At 42.5% G+C, this 18,708-nt stretch overlaps 1 protein-coding gene across 1 annotated transcript in view; it reads left to right on the top strand.

Annotated features, from left to right (window-relative positions):
* pdia5 (protein disulfide isomerase family A, member 5) overlaps positions 1–18,708 on the top strand; it is a 73,696-nt gene that overhangs the window by 37,998 nt on the left and 16,990 nt on the right. The window contains exons 9-14 of the mRNA XM_082507376.1: positions 957–1,048; positions 5,412–5,483; positions 7,518–7,654; positions 17,141–17,211; positions 17,899–18,062; positions 18,505–18,635. Coding sequence (XP_082363502.1) covers positions 957–1,048; positions 5,412–5,483; positions 7,518–7,654; positions 17,141–17,211; positions 17,899–18,062; positions 18,505–18,635 — 667 coding nt within the window. The remainder of the gene's footprint in view (positions 1–956; positions 1,049–5,411; positions 5,484–7,517; positions 7,655–17,140; positions 17,212–17,898; positions 18,063–18,504; positions 18,636–18,708) is intronic.

The raw sequence follows: 18,708 nt of genomic DNA, 5'->3' as shown, positions 1-18,708 counted from the left end.
ACCGGTACTTTTGAAACGGTGCCGGTGCTTAAACGGTGCTGAACCGGTGCTTAAAGAATGGAGAACACAAACTTTGTCCAAAAACCTCATGTTTAGCTGTTTTTTTTGTAAAAAGATAACAATGTTAGCCTTTTCTGCAGCTATGGGGCATATATGGCATCACTCTTGGCTGGAAGCAGTGCTTAAACAATGGAAAAAACACAAACTTTGTCCAAAAACCTCTCATGTTTAGTTGTTTTCCACTTTTTCTTTGGTCCAGCCAGTACAGCCAGACTTTTGACCGCTTCGCCTTGGGCGTTTTTAATCTGTAGCTCTGCTCTAAAAGAACGTACGTACCTGGCCCGCCTACTATCCTCGGAAAGGTAAAATGATTGGCTGGAATCCAAAGTGTATGACATCTCAGGAAAAAAAAGCACTGAAATAAAGCACCGAAATGTGCGCTGCCTTTCGGTCTGGTTACTACCGTTTATGTCAGAACGGCACCGGATACTGGTACCCATCCCTACTCAAGACTTTCTCACAGTATTGTACTTCTGACAGTTAAAGTAATTTTCTGCTATGCTAGACATACCATGCTTAACAGTTCACATTTATCAAGTACACCGAGCGGGATCCTGCACATATTTTCTTTATGTGGGTGTCTAAAATAAATTGTGATTCCTTTTTTAATATAGCTCAGACAAATCACATTCTGTCTTTTCAATTAAAAAGTCAGCAGGAAGTTTATAGCGGTGGTGTTTGATTACGGCCTGCTAATTAACAGTCATTGCACCTGTGTTGTTTCGCAGTTCACACTTGGAGTAATCCGTCTTTGTTCAGTTTGGAGCCCGCCGATGACGACTGACCTGTCTCGATGTTTGATGTTCTTGCTATTTCTTTTCTCTCTCTGCCGTCATTTTGCTTCACATCTTTGATGGCCCATGTCTCATTTTCCCTTTCATATCATTTTTCTTAAGGTCCTAGCAGGAATGAATGTGCACCCAGCTGAGTTCGACGGCCTCAAGCAGGAGTACGGCGTCAAAGGCTACCCAACCTTCTGCTACTTTGAGTGAGTCGAGTCCTCTCATCCGTTTCTTTTTAGGCTTAGTCCCTGACTTCCAAAGCTCAAAACATCAGAGTAGGGCCACTTCAAATAGAAAGTGCAGTCTCTGCCCATTTAAACAGCAAGCAGGCGTGATGGCAGCAGACTCGCAGCTTGCAAAGGTGACCCCTTAAGGTTTGCAGTTCTTTCGTGCAGGTGCAAAGGAGAAAGTTTCTGATGAACTTTGGGATCCTCTGGCCTCATCCTTGAAAATGTACACTCACAGGAGGTGGTTGCTACTGTCAGGGAATAAGGAGAACACATGGGTGTTGGTGTATGGTTAGCAGTGAAGTAAAACTGAAGGGATAATTAGTTGCTTGACCAAAAAAAAAAACAATTCTTGGCATTTAAAGTGTTTAAAGTCCTGCTTGAACATATATTTATTGCCACAGTCACTGAACCACTCTGCAAATAGGCACTAAATCATTCATCTGACGTCACTCTAGGGTACAGAGATATTGGCCACCAGGGATGCAAAGAAGTTTGGGCTTCGGTCTCACTAGATAAATGGCTCTAACTGTGAACTCATGGAGGCCCAGCTTCCACTCTCACAGCCTTCACTTCAGAGGTTTGGGCAAGCTCATGGAGCCCATTGATCTTGAGTTGCAGTTCTTCATCATGTTGACAATGCATAACAAAAGTAACTGTCTTCCAAAAATGTTACTCTGTGTTGCACTGTGGTGTTTGAACAATCTCCATCAGTCAGTCGCTCATTCCAGGATCTGCACTGTTACCTTCCTCAGGGCAATTTCTTATATCCGTAGCCCCTTTAGGTCCAACACCCTTCACATCCCAGTGGCCATGCCATAGGGTGGGCAGTACTGTGACAATGTATACTGATACAAAGGTGGTTGATCATGTTAAACACCAAGAATATGTTTAATATGATCATCTCAGACACAGAGAGAAGCTCCACCTATTTGTTTTATTTTGTTTTGTTTTTTTGCGAGGAGCTACGGAAGAGAATTAGGGCCACTGGGGAAAAAAGTGGGCATGTCTTATTTTTTCTTCTTTTACAGAATTCTCAGATTAAAGTCAGAATTCTGACTTTAATCTGAGAATTTTGACTTTTTCCTCCAAATTATTTTTTTCTCAGAATTCTGAGAAACTTCTGACTTTTTTTCTCAGAAATTTTTTCTTTAATCTCAGGATTCTGGAAAAGAAGAAGAAAAAAAAGACGTGGCCACTTCCGTAAGGGGCATCCAACCAGGAGAAAATCATCTTAAATGGAGATGAATCACAATGTGTTGTTCAGAGTGCAGGCTCATGATAAGATGGTTTTGGTTTGTGAATCATGGAAAAACTTCTTTTGTAGAGTCCGAGAATAAAAATGTGGAGCCAGAAAATTAGCATAACGGGTCCACTTAAAGCTAATATTCAAGCATAACAGAGAAATGTTGCGTTGCCTACTTTGTCTTAATAAAAAAGTGAACTGAGTAACTTAAGGTTTCTTTGGACAATTTCGACAGGGCTTATTTAGTTAATGTGAGATTGTAGTTACCGGTCATTGGAAGGCTTATGATCCCGAAAGTCATTTGCGTATGTAGTAGAGAAGATCTATGACTTTCAAGGGTCATTTGGACTTTAAGCGCTGCTCAAGGGCCAAGTAAAATATTATTAGGCAGAATTTTTAAGCACAAACTCTGATTGCCTAATTCACCGGCTTGCCCTGTAACAATGCACTGCACTGTAACAGTAAGTGAGTAAAGTTTAGCTCTTAAACTGGACAGCCCTTCATTATTTCAGCCTCCCTGTCTTCACAAACACGGCCCTCTGATGTGAAGCGAGCCGTTGCATTGTTTCACACAGCGCCGTTGTCTATGCAAAGACTGCCTCTGGTCCTAATAAAGGCAGCGTTTTAAATTATTAAAATGGTCGACTAAGTAAATGCTTTTAATATGCTGTAGCAGAGTTTTTTTTGTTATCTTTAACAACACCTTAAGGCCACATGTGACATTGATTTAGCACTCTCTTTTAGGTGTTGGAGAAATGTATGCTGCTGGCAATCTGATAACTTCAGATTACTGCTCAGCGCTAGTGTCCAAATATGAATAGACACACAAAATCACAGCTTGCGGCCACATACGCAGCAGGAATAGAGAGTGTGACTGATAGTGTTTGTTAATGCAGACACCCCCACCCCCACCCCACCCAGCTGGAGCCTCTCTGCACTGTCCACATATTTACAGTGTTGTTAACTAAGTGCTCCCACGCTGTTCTCTGCTTGTTTTGGGTTTTTTTTAAAAAATATGTTTGCATTTTTTTTTTCTTGCAATGCAATAGACACCTGGAAGGAAAAGCAGCGAAATTATGTCATGCAGCGAAGGTCAGCTGGGGATCAATCCCGTAGGCATCGCTGTTTTGTGGGGCACGCCCTAAATATGAGGCTACTGGGGTGCCACCGTGCTCTGCTTCTTTATGTCTCCTGCACTGGCTTTATCATCCTTATTTCCACATTAAACACTCTCTCATTCCAGTCTGGCCTTTTAATTAGACCGGGACTGATTAAGTGCCTCTGTGGTTGGTGTGTGTGTGTGTGTGTGTGTGTGTGTGCTCTTGCCTTCTTCCTGTTTGTGTGCACTTCTTTCTATCTCGTGTGTGTACTGTGTGTATGCAGGTACACGGGCATGACCAGCACACTTGTGTGTAGCTAAGCCGGAGCCAGTCCGTTAGCTGCGAGTGCATTAGTGTCAGCACACGGCTAGCTAACGACCATCCGAGCCCATTGGCTTCAGTAATGAGCCCCTCACTGATAAACAGCAGCTAATCACTGCAGGGTAAATCAGCATCAGCACCGTCGGAGTTATCTCTCCATTGCACCCGTTTGCAAGACCAAGTTTTCAAGGTCTTTTAGGTTTTCAGTTACACAGATTAAGAAAGCTTACTCCCCCAGAGTTACAGCACACCTCAAGTTCCTGTCGAATATTCAAACAAAAACCTGGAAGTCTTTCGGCTCCTTTGTCCTTGCCGCGTCCTTTTATGGAAATGCTAGAGACTGTTGGCTAAATGACATTTATTTAAAATTTCCTCTCTTTCTACAAGGTTTCGGTGTACTTTACAGCAGCAGAGATAAAGCAAGTGAATATAGAGTCGGTCATAAATCTCGCTGATTGAATTCCAAGCAGCCACTCTGTGCCGCAGAAGTCGGGTTACTTAAGATGCGAGTTTTAAGCTCCAAATCCACAGAGCGTAATCATGTATCACCTTTTAATAGTGTCCGCTCTGTATTTGGGGAGCTGTAACTGCAGTCGTCACCACCTTCTGTGTTTTCAAAATCACCCTGCCCAGAGCCAGTAACTACCCACATTGATCCTTCGACATTGGGCTGAGCCGCCATGTCCGCTTCCCAGCCTTGGTTTAGTCACGGTGAATGCAGTAGATAAACTCATTGCTATGAAGAAAATCTGCTTAGGTTTTGAATCTGTCTTTCAGACTGTGAGGCTGAAGAGAGGCCTCGAGCTCATTTCAAATGCATTACGTCGGGTCACTTGCATTCCTTATGTGCACTTTTTAAGCTGAACTTCAAGACAGAGAAAAGAAATTTCAATCTTGTTAAAATTTTTGTCAGAGGCGCAGCTCTCTAAAACATCTGGCTTTGAACTGGTTGCGAAAGGCCCGACTCAGCTCTTTGTCAGAGACACTCGGTGCCATCATAACTGTTTTTTTTAAGATCCTGTCGCACATGACCTGGATTACTGCGACACGACTTTTTCAGTCCCGACTGAGATGTTGTTTCAGCCTCATCTAACAAGAACTGCTGATCAAAAGATGCATCCCAGAAAATAAGTCTTTGTTTTCATTTTGACTCAGTTTTAGCTTGAAAAACATCCAAAAACATCCAAAAGTTCAGTATTTGTTCGTTTTTTTAAAAGAAAAACCTTTGCAAGTTTTATATGTCAGTTTCTTTCCAAATAACTGAAAACAGCACTTATTGAGGCATTATTATCAAAGTAATACCGCATGCATAGAATCAATAAATCTGATATAAACCGCTTAAAATATTTGCAGACTTTGCCTTAAAATAAGGTTTTTTCCTCCATCTCATAAGTCCAAAAGCAAAGCATACTGAACACACTGACCATTAGTATTGAGCTGAGCTTTAAGAACTGCTGGTGATGATTTTTAGAAGGCATGTTTTGGGTGGGGTGTGTTTTTAAAATTAAATGCAGTAATGTTGCTGTAATGCAAGTTGTTATGTTTACAAAAAGCATCAAATCACAGACGTCTTTGGCAGTGGTTTTCAAACTCACATTGCCAAGTCGTCATTCTGCCCGTTGCTGAAGTCTGCTTTCAGAGACGATCTGGTTTTCATGCTCCTTTTGTCTCTTAGGAAGGGGAAGTTCCTTCACCACTACGAGAACTACGGCGCCACAGCCAAGGACATCGCAGACTGGTTGAAGAAGTAAGTATGGTCCCTGTCACTTCATCTACTGACGATTTTAAGTAGGACCAAGCAGAGGCTTGAAGACGCCCGGAGGAGTTTTAACTAATAAAAACGACACGATGAAGCTTCTGAACTCAAGTCTACCTTCTGCCTCTAACAAGTACCCCCCCACCACAAGCACACAAACACATCTTAAATGTCAGGCATCACCTTTTCCTTTTGCTGTGCTCTTTCTCACAAACGCTCTCCTCTCTGCTCACCCTGACTCACCTTGCCACAGTGTCATCAATCTACACCTGCTCCGTTCCTGTCTCATTTTTCTTTCTCACCTTGGCTCACACTCTGCCCGTAACCCCTCCGTCTCTTACTGGCAGGAAAGTCGCAACTGTCCACAGGCCTGCAGCCAGAGGGCACAGAGCAAGGCTTTCACAGCTATCGCAGGAAACGGAGCGAGACAGGCAGGGGATGTACTCCGTGTGCCTCTGGGCTCTTATTAGCCCAGAGGCAGAACTCACCATCTCCACTCCTAGACTTTGACTAACTTGTTTATTTAGGACTCAGAGACTGATTTAAAAGCAGTGAGCCAGCTGGCTAAAAAGTCTAATTGCAGCTTATATTTGAGTAAAAAGTTTCTGTTACCTGAATATGCACGAAATGACTGAATTAATATATTAAATCTAATTAATTTTAAACTAATCATGTCCTTAAATGTGCTGCACACAACCACCACAGCACATAGAAGCTAGTCTCCAGGCGCTTCACATAATAAAAGTAAGAGTTTACAGTATTTTAGGGAAGCAGAGTGTGTAAGCACTTGGTGACAGTGGGGAGGAAATCTTTTTAACTCGAGCAGAAGCAGGCTCCAGGAGAGAGTCTGTCTGCCTTCACCAGCGTAGCTGATTTTCACAGGAATATGTTCCATATGGTTTAAAAAAAAAAAGAAAGAAAGAAAGTGGAAAAAGCCTCTCCTGCAAGCACCATTACATTTGCAGTTTTTCGTGTCATACTTTTTTTTTCTTTTTCTTCATCTGAGATGCTGCACGAAAACGGGAAAAAAGGGGTTTTTGAAGTAAACAGTGCTCAGAGATTTTTCCAGAAGAGTCTATTGTCCTCTTCCTGTAGCACTTTTAGCCGCTGATTTATTTTTCTTTTCTCATTTATCAGTCAAACTTCACATCCTAAATGTTAATGTTGTCATTTTGTTCAGATTCAGCTGTCTCCGATTTTTTTTAATACCCACCTCAGTAGCTTTCTGCGCTCTTTTCTCACTGGACTGAGAAATGCCCTTTGCTGTTTGCACTGACGGGATTCCTACACCTGCCGTAATGAATACAAGTATTCTGGGGGTTGCAGTCAGAAGCTGTACTGAAGCTACTCTGTTGAATTAGTGAAGCCCCTTCCTTTTGTACGCTCCGCTTTAGTCTCTTGACCTCAGCTTGGTGCGCAGTCTGAATTTGTTCATTGAAAGTGTAGTGTCAAGAATAAAAAAGTGGACACAGAAGGAGAGGTAAGAGTTGGTATCCTTGGCGATTATATCTGAGCAGCAAAAGATGTCGTCTGATAAATCTTAAGTGTTATCACTCCCTGATAAACCTTGATCCAGAGCTTTTTATATATCACAGCTGTGTATTAGATAGTTGACGTTGCTGGAGGGTTGTTTTTAGCACTCGGTTTTCACTGTTCTGGTGTTGTTAAATATATCAGCCTCGCTGGCTTCAGTGCACTGGCTCAGGCCAGAGCGTGTAACGATGAGGAAATGCGGCAGAGGAGGGCCGTGTATAACAGTGAGTGTTTATGCTGTAGCCACTCGTTCTTGGAACTGGAGCAGTGTGCTCCACCACACCCACAAAGGTGGGGCTGCTTTTGTCCAGATGTGTGTGCGCATGTGCGCTTTTGTGACATACTGGGTGGAGTGTGGGCTGCAGCTGTGTCTGATTATATTTAATTTTTCTTTACACAGATTACACATAAGCTGGACTGTCTCTGCTTTTCAGTCTCACCTCTGTTGCCCTTGTTGTCCCCCCCCCCCCCCCCCCCCCCTTCCTGTTTTAGTCCTCAGCCCCCCCAGCCGAAGACCCCTGAAGTCCCCTGGTCAGAGACAGACTCTGCGGTCTTCCACCTGTCCGATGAGTCCTTTGACAGCTTCCTGGAGGAACATCCTGCTGCCCTGGTCATGTTTTACGCCCCTTGTGAGTAAAAGAGCAAAAGAGCACGGTCTATATTTATCAACTGCTACACGTAAAATATTGTTATGTAAATGATGCACTTTTTCCCCCCACTAAGAGCCGTTTTAAATTTAAGCGAGGTCCAGAGTTCTTTTAAACTGGTTGAGGGGGATGTAATCGCTCGTGTTACAACTGGGGGGTTCGTAAAAGTTACTTCAGCACTCGCACTCAGTGAAGCACTTTTTCTTTCTTTTTGGTGCTTTCTTTCACTCAGTGTTTGATCAGTATTGGACCAACAGTTGATTATAGCGTTTATACGATGGCAAAACGTTTTTGTTTGTTTGTTGCTGTTTTTTTTGGCCCAAGCCAGAACCCAAAGAAGTTAAATATTTCACACTTTTAGCCGTCGGGAAGATAGATCCGCCTCGCTTCGAGCTGGTGTGTTAGGGCAGCTGTCTCTCACTTGCTGCAGAGATGCACCCTGGGTATAGACAGAGTGGCAGAGGGAATTAACCGTTAAGCACTGCGGTTACACTCGACTACCTTCAATTCTGACGATACGCTTTGCCAGAAAAGTTTTTCGCTTGTAAAGGGCAAACATGAGCAGTCTGTCAAAACATCTAGCAAAAAGTCCAACGGACACAAAGGCACAGTTGTCAGAGGGCTAGCTTGCGTTTCCTTTCTCGTTGCTATAGTTACTGTAGGATGTGTATGCTAAACAGCCCAGAGCAGCCCACACCTTGTTTACTGATTTTACAAACGTAGGTTAACGATTAAAAATAACCACAATAAGTAATCTAAGTTGAAGTAATCTAACGAAAGTAATCTTCCTGCGCAGTAAGGTCAGACGCGCAGATTTAATCTGCCCTGACAAACAGCTAACTCCCATTCTCACTGTTTCTCATGAAAATGTAACAAAATATCAACACTTGGGAGAAAGAGCATACATATGGACACATTCCACATTTGACATTAAGGAAAATAAGAAGCTTTGTAAAGCGTGTGGATTTTAACATTTTATAGTTTAGTCTACTATAATCGTTTCATAGTTATGCGGTGGCTCTGAGAGGCTAAACGGACTGCAAATTAAGAAAACACCAGCAATAAGAAAATGCTGCGAAAGCACACAAAACACAACGGAAATGAGAAAAACGGAAACAGGAGAAAAAAACCCAAAAACGGAAATAGGAAAAAACATATTTCCAAAAGCACAAGGGAATTGTTTCTGGGGAGACAATAACCTGACGGACCAGTTGCAGGAACCAAAATATGCTAAGAATTGCGCTGGGAGACAGTGAAGTGGAGGATCTATCATTTTTGTGAGGAAAGAACAGATGAGAGGTCAGTGTGTTAGCCTGACTATTAGCCTAAAAATCCAGTAGTATATGAATCATGAGATTAAAACACACTTACCTAGCATGTTTTGGTTCCTGGAACTGGTCCGTCAGGTTATTGTCTCCCCCTTTTGCAGTGTTTTTCTTATTGCTGGTGTTTTCTTAAGTTGCAATCCGTTTGGCCTCTCAGGGCCACCGTATACTTAGTTGATTAAAACTGAAGTAATTCAAACTGAAACTAAATGACATTTTACACTAAAGCCTCAGTCCAAGCTAACTCTGCACTCATAGTCGCTTAAAGTCACTGAATGTCATTGACTTTCTCTAGTCTTGGGTTGCCCCGTTCCTGCTAGCTGTTAGCTGCTTTCTTTATGGTTTCCCTTTATGGGGGTTTGTTAAAGTACTGAATTGATAAAAATGATACGAGTCAGAGTAGAAGAACCAGTAAAATCTTCACAAAATCCCAATCTCAGTGGAAACTAGTAACATTTGTAGGAAGGGTCGTTGTTGAGGCTGTTATTAAATGTGGTCCCATGAAAAGATGGAGTTTAGGTTCAAAATCACTTACAAAGCCCATGATGGTCGTAGTGAAGGAATCGTTAATGTAATCAAGTCAGATAATGCAGCACATGTGGTACTTGTATATATTAATACATGGAGCGAATGATTTCAGCAGCCTGTCAGAGGAGCTCCTCATTCCTTCCTGCACTGGATAACATTGTGCTCTCGCACGTCCTCTTGGGTCGAACTGTTGTTTAGTCACATAAGTAACATCACTGTTTGACTGTCATGCTCAGTATTAACAATCAGCTGGATAAAGTAACCGAAGGCCGATTGAAAAATGGAAAACAAACTCAAAGACAAAGCGGCTGCAGTAAGTTTCGCTCTTTTGCCCAGCTCGCTCGCACACAAGCTCATCTTCGCAAACCAACACTTCATTGTTTCCATGTGGCTGACATAAGCCTGCTTGTCATCTTTATTCACGCAACATACTTCTGTTGTTACACAGAAATTTGTAAACATGCCAGTTTTCTGTTCAGTAGCTTAGATCCCAGATTGCTTTGCTTTTGTGAAGCCCTCCTGCGTGTGAGGGGGAGGCCAAAAATAGCTTTTGTAATCAGTAAATGTATCACACACACTTTTTTTTTTTTTAAATAATGGAAATTTATTCAATTTGATTTGACTGTTTTTGACCTTTGTTTTTTTTTTTTTAGCTACCTGTATGCTTTGGATCACATCACCACCTCCTGCTGTTTACCCCTGTACTCTCTTTCTTCTCTGTAGCTGCTGCCCTTCCTCTGTGCTCATTTTAGACTCGCCTCTGTTAAAATAAACTAATCAGTATAAATAGGATCCTTTAAAGTTAGCTTTAACTATAACAAGGATTCATTGCTTTCACATTTGATCTGATACTTGCTGCAGAGCTTCATACCGCCTGGTTGCTGGGAGCACTGCACTCAGTCCAAAGGGCAAACAGGAGCCCCAGCTGTGATTAAAAACATATCCGTGATACTAACACTGCGGGTGGACCCATTCCCTGCTAAAACTCAGTAATATTTTGCAATACTAAACCCTGTATGTAAATTAACTCTAGCAGTTTCACTAAAGAACTATTGATGCACATGAGTATAGACAAAAAGCATTTGCATTGCACTGCAGCTGCAAACCTTGAATATGGACACTTACTGTGCAAGTCTGGGTTCGAGATGGCGTTTACAACTAAACTGCTTGATTGCTTTGATCCTGGCTTTGATCTCTTTAATGCTTTTAAATGTGTACATTCCCACAGACACACTCCATACTTTTGTAGTAGTTTTTAGTTTTCCCAGAAGAGTGTAAACTGTCAAAACTATAGAAAACAGGGATCAGTTCAAAATGAGTTGCCATTAAAGATGTTAATATAGTTTTCTCAATTGTGTAATTTAGATAAGGGTTAATGCAAAGCACAAGTGTCAACACAAGCTGTGTATGAGGTATGATCATACAGGTCATATGTAATTATTCCAGGACTCCAAACATTAAAATGGAAGCAGTCCTACAGTCCTGAGACTTCCTGTGTGGCTGTTTGGATCATTCCTTTCTGTCTACCTACACATGCGCCAATACTGGATAACTCCAGTGTTTCAAAACAATGGAAGCTAGATTTGGAGAGCAAAACGGGTGATAAGTGAAAAAGTGTTTTGTGTGTGCTGTATTTTGGCATGCACCACAGTTCACGTTCCCTTTCCCTAAACCCTTGAGGTTACAGGAAAATATGGTGTTGACAGCGTCATCCTGGGGGATGAATTCACAGAGCATAATTAACAAAATTAGGAAAAAACAAGGTGCATATGGACCCTGCAGGCTCTATTGTTGTGTCTTTGGCTTGTAGCCAGAGACAAAGCCCTCATATAAATATATATATTTAAATATATATAAATAAAAGTTGATTTCTCCTTTATCCATCGATTTTCTCCCATTTGTCTGGGACAAGGAGGTAGTAGCCTAAGCAGAGAGGCCCAAATCTCCCTCTGCCAGCAGAGAGATTTCATCTTTCCAGTGTTTCTTGGGTCATCCCAGGTCTTTGCTGGCTTGGAACATCTCGCCCAGGAGATGCCCAAAAGCCATCCTAGTTTCAGCTGGCTCCTTTCGATGTGGAGGAGTAGCGGGTCCATTCTTTGTCCCTCGAGATGACTGAACTATTCATCCCATCTCCAAGAAGAAAGCCAGGTGCTCTTCAGAAAAAACAGTTTCCACTACTTGTATCCACGATTTTAGTCTTTTGGTCACTACCCAAAGCTCGTGATCATTGCCTCAGAATTGGAGGCGCTAATGCACCAGAGTGAACTCGACTCCACCACCTGTTGAAGCCAACAGAATTGAATCATCTGCAGACATGCAAGTGGTCAAAACTTAGAACCTGGTCAGACTTCATGGACCGGTCTCAGAATAGTAGCTGGGCTTGAAATGGTCCAGAGAAACAAGAGACAATGGCATTTTTTATTTGTTTTATTGTTGTTGTTATTGTTATTTTAATGGGCAGAGTCCTGGGACTTCATTGATTATACATGTTTGACTTGAATTAATTACTTTTCAAGCAGGTTTTATTTGATTGTCAGAGAAGAACAGTTAAAATTTCCGGTTTCTGTCTTTTGCTGAGGAAGAAAGCTGAAGAGTGCAGTCTTACCTGGGTTTTTGCATTTATATTGAATTGCCTATTCAGGCTTAAAGCTGCAATAAACTCTCATAGTTTTGCTTTTATTGATATTTACTAAGGCATCAGGCACCATGGATTACGCAACATAGATTCAGGAATTATTTTATTGTCTTTAGTTTGTGGAGTTGTTTAAGTAAGAAAATGCTTTTTCTTTTTTTTCCTTTTTTTTTTTTTTTTTTTACCCTGAGTGTGCATAACAGCGCTGAAAGCAGACTAATCCTCCCTCTCCAGATGTGGTGTCACAGCTTCACAGATGCTTGTGCTGCACTTGACTCACCCTGTGGACAGCAGCCAGTCACCCACACACACTCCAATCAAGGGCAGTCAGCTGAAACATACACATACCTGTGACACATCAAATGCATATTTCACACCGTGACAAAACATTTATTACACACAATTACACAATCGCTCTCACACACACACACACACACACACACACACACACACACACACACACAGCATTGGAGCTTCGGTGCAGTTTCTTAATGGCCCTGCTGTCAGAGTGAGATTAATGGCCTCCCAAACACCACCATCAGCTTTCATTCTTGTCCACCTTTCTCACCGTCCTCTGTACGGTGCACAGCAGGGGAGCGAAACCTCATTACGTCCCCGGACCAAAAACAAACATTGCTCATTGTTGTTTGTTCAGATTGTTGTTCCAGCTGATATAGCTGTAAATGACGTGATAATGTTTGGTCCCAGACGATTGGGCTTTGGCTGGCTTAACGGGTGGTTCAGAAGCAGCCGCAGGTCAAGCTTACCCCTGCAGTGGGCACAGACGAGTTGACCTTACAACACGAGTTGTCCTAACACATGTAACGTTTCCTGTGACACAAACACCTTTTCACCTTTCTCTCTTTTTCGGTGCATTTCAGTTTGTTTTGGGGTTTTTTTTTATAATAGCTGCAGTGATGTGGAGCCAGGGTGTTCATTTTTTTGACTCTGATCTCTTCACCCCCACATACACTCTGAATCAGCAATATTTCTGTATTTTCCTGTAAGCTCCCGCCCTCCCCTACACACACACACACTTGCACACACACCGACCGTGGCCCTTATGCACCACTTTTTCCCAAATGCCGAGCAGGGATGACGCAGAGCACAGGACGGACGTTTGCTTTTGTCTCTTACTCATCGCTTTGAAGGGTCAGACAAAGTCCTTGAAGTCACTCTGGTTCTCTGGTAAGCCTCAAAACAATCTGCATGATCACACACTACAGTCACTCAGTTGAAAGAGAAGCAGCTTTTCTATCCCACAAGGCATATCACACTTGATTTATAGCTTGCGCCAGTGCTGCATTGTATATTGAAGAAAGAAATTCCTGAACTGTTATGACAAGGGCAATTTAACAGGTTTGGAAAAGCACCAAGTTTGTTTCATGCATCTGTGCACAACAGCACTGAGCACATTCACACAAGCGCTCATCCCTGATCAAACGGCATATTCATAAGATCTTAAGACAAAGCGTCTTGTACACTGGGCGATAAATTACTGTGTTATATATATTTAAAAGTTGGTTGTTTTTTTGTTTTTGTTTTTTTATTGTTTTTAAATCTACAAATAAAATGTTTGCTAGTCACTCACTGCTCATGCAACATTAAATGTACCGCTTACATCAAACACGGTTTATTTACAGCAAGCTATACGCTGCAAATTGTGTCTTCTGCTTCTCGATGAAAAAAGGGTTTTTGGTAAAACTGAGATTTGTTGTGATTTATAACGAGGGGTTGATGATCTACTGAAAGTTTCCAGAAGCCTGATCACAGATTGGCTCTAATGACGTTTTTGTTTTAAAACTTGTAACTTTTATTGCATTTAACATATCAGCCATGCTACAGTGTTTTAGTCCAGGACGTTTTTGGAAGGTATTCCCTCCCACTCGTTGCCAGATTTGGTCTCATCAGCCACAACATATTGCCAAAACATTATAACTAAGCTCACATAGCTTTGTGGTTCTGTTTTTCTCATGTGGGTAATCTTTTTTCCCCCCCCATTGCCACGGCTTCCTTTTGTAATAGATTTTGCCATATTTTCTCCCATCTAATCGTCAGTCCAGGGAAAGATGTACCTTTATAGCCCTTATGCAACACTTGTTCCAAATCCCGAGCAGGAACAACGCACTTGTGTTCTTCCTCTCTGTATACAGCCATTTCATTTGGTGCACCTGCTCAACTGCCTGTCAGCCAATTACATGGCAGCATCTGTGTGTTTAGACATGCTGAAATGAAGTGGCTGAAGTTCAAACTGAGCATCAGAAAAGAAGAAAAGGGTGATTCAACCTCTTAAGCCCAAACGCCTAACCGATCTCCTGCCTTTTGCCCCTGTATCTGGGAGCGTTGGGGCTCAAGAGGTTAAGTGATTGTAAATGAGGCTGTTGGTGCCAGCTTGAAGCAGATGGGCTACAGCAGCAGAAGACCAGACCGAGGGCCACTCCTGTCAACAGGAAACTGTAGTTGCGGTTCACACAGGCTCACCAAAACAGAAACAAACAATTACCTGGTTTGATGAGTCCTGGTTTCTGCTGGAACATGACCAAACGACATGAGTGCATGGATCTGCCTTGTAACAATAGTTTAGGCTGCTTGTCCAGTGTCAGGGTGTGAGGTTTATTTTCTTGGCAAAATTTATTCTCGTAGTACCAACTGAGCGTTCTTGTCACACCACAGTCTGAGTGCCTTTGCTGACCATGTCCATCCCTTTCCCGCTTCCACCATGACAACGCACCATGTGACAAACCCCATTTCAAACGTGTTGCTTGAACATAACGGTGAGCCTCCACAGTCACCAGATCTCTATCTAAACGAGCGCCTTTGGCATGTGTTGCAACTGGAGATTTGCATCATGGATGTGCAGCTGACAAATCTGCAGCAGCTGTGTGATGCTGTCATGTCAACATGGAGCAAAATCTCTGAGGAAAGTTTCAGTAGAGAAAGTTGTTTTAGTAGAGACAGATTATTTATGACTCTGTTAAAATATTTGTCTTGACTTAATTTGTTTTCATTTTTAAAAGACCCAATAAAAACCCATCAGTGTGGATGTAACCACAATTTTCCTACTTGGAGACAAACACACTCAAACTATACCTTGTGCACAGATCCCTGAGAGTGGAACATGTAGTAAGCAATCAAATATGACTTAACTCTCCTTGCAAACATGATATACTCTTGCTGCCTCGCTTACAGTTTCACCCTCAGCATGCTAGCCGTGCACCCTCTGGCAAACCAGGGTGAAGCAGCAAGACACCAGAGAATTACACGGGTTGGTTGCTTGATTCGCCCAGACAGCTCTAAGCGCGTAATGCTCTGCAATCTCTGCAGAGCATTACGCGCTCAGAGCCAATCTTCTAGGGTTGAAGGTGTTTCTTGAGAAATGTAAGCGTATGCTTTGATTAGATTTAAGAGATGATTTCTTGTTCTTGTCTCATTCATGTGACTGTTTTAGTTGACTGGTTGAAGGAGCTGGGTTTTGTTAGCTGGCCATAGATTCATCAATAATGATTGGAATAAAGGTATGGGGCGATCGTGGCTCAAGAGTTGGGAGTTCGCCTTGTAATCGGAAGGTTGCTGGTTCGAGCCCCGGCTCGGACAGTCTCGGTCGTTGTGTCCTTGGGCAAGACACTTCACCCGTTGCCTACTGGTGGTGGTCAGAGGGCCCGGTGGCGCCAGTGTCCGGCAGCCTCGCCTCTGTCAGTGCGCCCCAGGGTGGCTGTGGCTACAATGTAACTTGCCATCACCAGTGTGTGAATGGGTGGATGACTGGATATGTAAAGCGCTTTGGGGTCCTTAGGGACTAGAAAAGCGCTATATAAATACAGGCCATTTACCATTTAAAGGGGTATGTTTACCACTGTGTTGCATCACCTGCTGTTTTAGCAACACTATAGGAATGAGAAAGCTTGGTCTGTGTGGAGACCAGCTGTTTTAGTTTTGAAAACAAAATGTTAAGCCATCGTCCCTACAGGATATCTTTTGTTTTCTTTTTTTATTTTATTGCGCGGCACTTTTTCTGTACTGCATCTCGGATACAGTACTATTATGGATGGTGAGCTACTCTGACGGTTTGTGTCTTTAAATGGAGTGACACAGATGCTGATATGTAGTACTCTTTGCTTCCAGAAATGGTCCTGAGCCCATATCAGTTTAATGCACTGCCTGAGGGCCCAAAGGTCTCAGTCAATACTTATTAAGCTTTCCAAATTCCTTCAATCTTTTATTTATTTATTTTGGTGATGTAGGCAATAAAATCTGCACACTTTGTGAAACATTGCTTTTGAATTGCTCCCATCTTTACCTCTGAAGTACTCAGCCTCTCAAGGTTGCCATTTTTTTCAGTAGCCAGTCAAGTAAAAACAATGTTAACTAATTAATATTTTTAAAATTATTTTCAAATCCTTTCGTTCTGATTTGAGTTATGTTTAAATGGCACACTTTGTCCTTTAACCTCCTAAGACCCGAACTCTTCCACGGCATGCATTTTTAATTTCTCTTTGATATTTGGGCTGATTGGGACCTGATGAATGTAAAAACAAAGAATCACCGGATTTTTTTTTTTTTTTTACCCGATGTTTGTTTCTAAGAAAAATGAGAGCCACATATGAGGATATTCGTTTTAAATTTGTATAAAACAGAGGCAGTATAATGTCCTCGTAGGTGGATATCAGGCACTTGGAGAGCAAAATTGAGTATTTTGGTCTAGACAACCCAAAATGTGATGTCCACATATGTGGGCGCCGGGTCCTAGGAGGTTAATGTTGTTCTCTGTGCCTTATCTTGATTATAATGAGCACATGTTCCTGTAAAATACAGATATTCTTATATCTAAATAGCCGCTTCTGAGGGATTATTTAAAACGTATTCAGGGCTAGGTTGAACTGAAACACTAGCAGATGTTGTTATTTTGTTGATTTTTCTTTTTCTCCATTTGCTGTCTAATCCTTCCGTCAGTCAGCCTCTAATGTGCATTTTTTAACTCTTTAGGGTGTGGCCACTGCAAGAAAATGAAGCCAGAGTACGATGAAGCTGCTGAAATACTCAACAAGGGTGCAGATGTAAGTCTCTCAACCTTTCTTTGTTTGTTTACAGCATGCATATCTACAGGCCTGTGTGCTTCATATCTCAGACTCTACTGAGCACACACCGTCATGTGTCATTAGCAGATCATAATAATCCCTCTTTTTTGGCTTTAAGGCTTTTGGCCGTTGCAGCTTGACACGCTGGTCAGCCTGTCCAACAGCCCAGCTTTTGATGTGTTTCTGATTAGTGGGCCGTGTTACTCACCTCTCCTCTCCCCCCATTCTGTCCTCAGTGGTAATCTAACACTCCCCAGCCAGGGGCAGGGCCTATAAAACTGTAGCCTGGTGACTGTAGCAATTATCTCACCCGTGAACGTCCCCCCGGCCCGGCGCTTGGACCTTGTCCTTGTGGCTTTCTGCCCAGCACTGGAGGTCAATGGGAAAAGCCTGCACATTATCTAATTCGAATGGACGGGAGCCACTGTCACCCTGAGCTCTTTAGACCCAGCGTATCATTATTTTTCCCCCCTTGTTTTTCTGCTAATGTTACTGATGTTTCTAATGCAGTGCTTTTTTTTTATACACAGATGGCGTAATCTTTTTCCCAATGTAGCTGGTGTCATCAGATAGGCTAGACTGAGTGACCATTTATGCTCTAATTGAAGAGATTAGTCTATAGATCTTATTTTACCAGTGCCCTGTCTGCTTTTGTAACGTCTGCAGAGTCCGGGTGTTTTGGCAGCAGTGGATGCCACGGTGCATAAGGCTGTGTCGGATCGCTTCAAGATCTCTGGTTTCCCAACGGTTAAGTACTTCGAGAAAGGTGAAGAGAAGTACACGCTGCCACAGCTGCGAAACAAAGACAAGATCATCGAGTTCATGCACAAGTGAGTCTGACGCTTAACCGACAGCTTGATCGCTTCAAAAGTTGAGCAGTTAAGTGAAGCACTGATTGGCCGTAGCACCGGCTTTTCAAGACTTCCTCCCACTGTGAGAGAATAATCTTTGGAAAGGGTCAAAAAGTAATGGACTTGCAATGACATCAGTCCAGCTGTGGCATCTGCAGGCTCCATAAAGTCATAGTCTGCAATCACAGGTCAGCAGACATAATTTTATATCAGGCTGACATAAAGTGTGACTCAGTGTGAGTTCCATTATATCACCGGTAGTTACATAGTAAGCTTTTATTCATTTATTCCTTGGCCCACAAAATAAAGACAAAATCTTGGTAGAAACTGTATTTATGTTACCTTTTCTACAGTAAATCTGAGGCAATTTCCCCTTCCCTGGAGTGCACGTAATATTTTCACTTTATTTCATCCCCCACAGTCCACAGGCGCCTCCTCCACCGGAGCAGTCTTGGGAGGAGAAACCCTCCAGCGTCAGCCATCTTGGGTCGGAGGATTTCCGAGAGGCTCTGAAGAAGAAAAAGCACGCTCTGGTCATGTTCTACGCTCCCTGTAAGTGTCTTTAATACTAAAATCAGAAGGAAGCTCTTACACAAACATCTGGAATGGCTGAAAGCCTCATCTG

Source organism: Aulonocara stuartgranti (genome assembly GCF_965226115.1).
Source record: "Aulonocara stuartgranti genome assembly, chromosome: 16".
Lineage (NCBI taxonomy): Eukaryota > Metazoa > Chordata > Actinopteri > Cichliformes > Cichlidae > Aulonocara > Aulonocara stuartgranti.
Note: the sequence above shows the minus strand (reverse complement) of the source record. Positions and strands in the feature narration are given on the sequence as shown.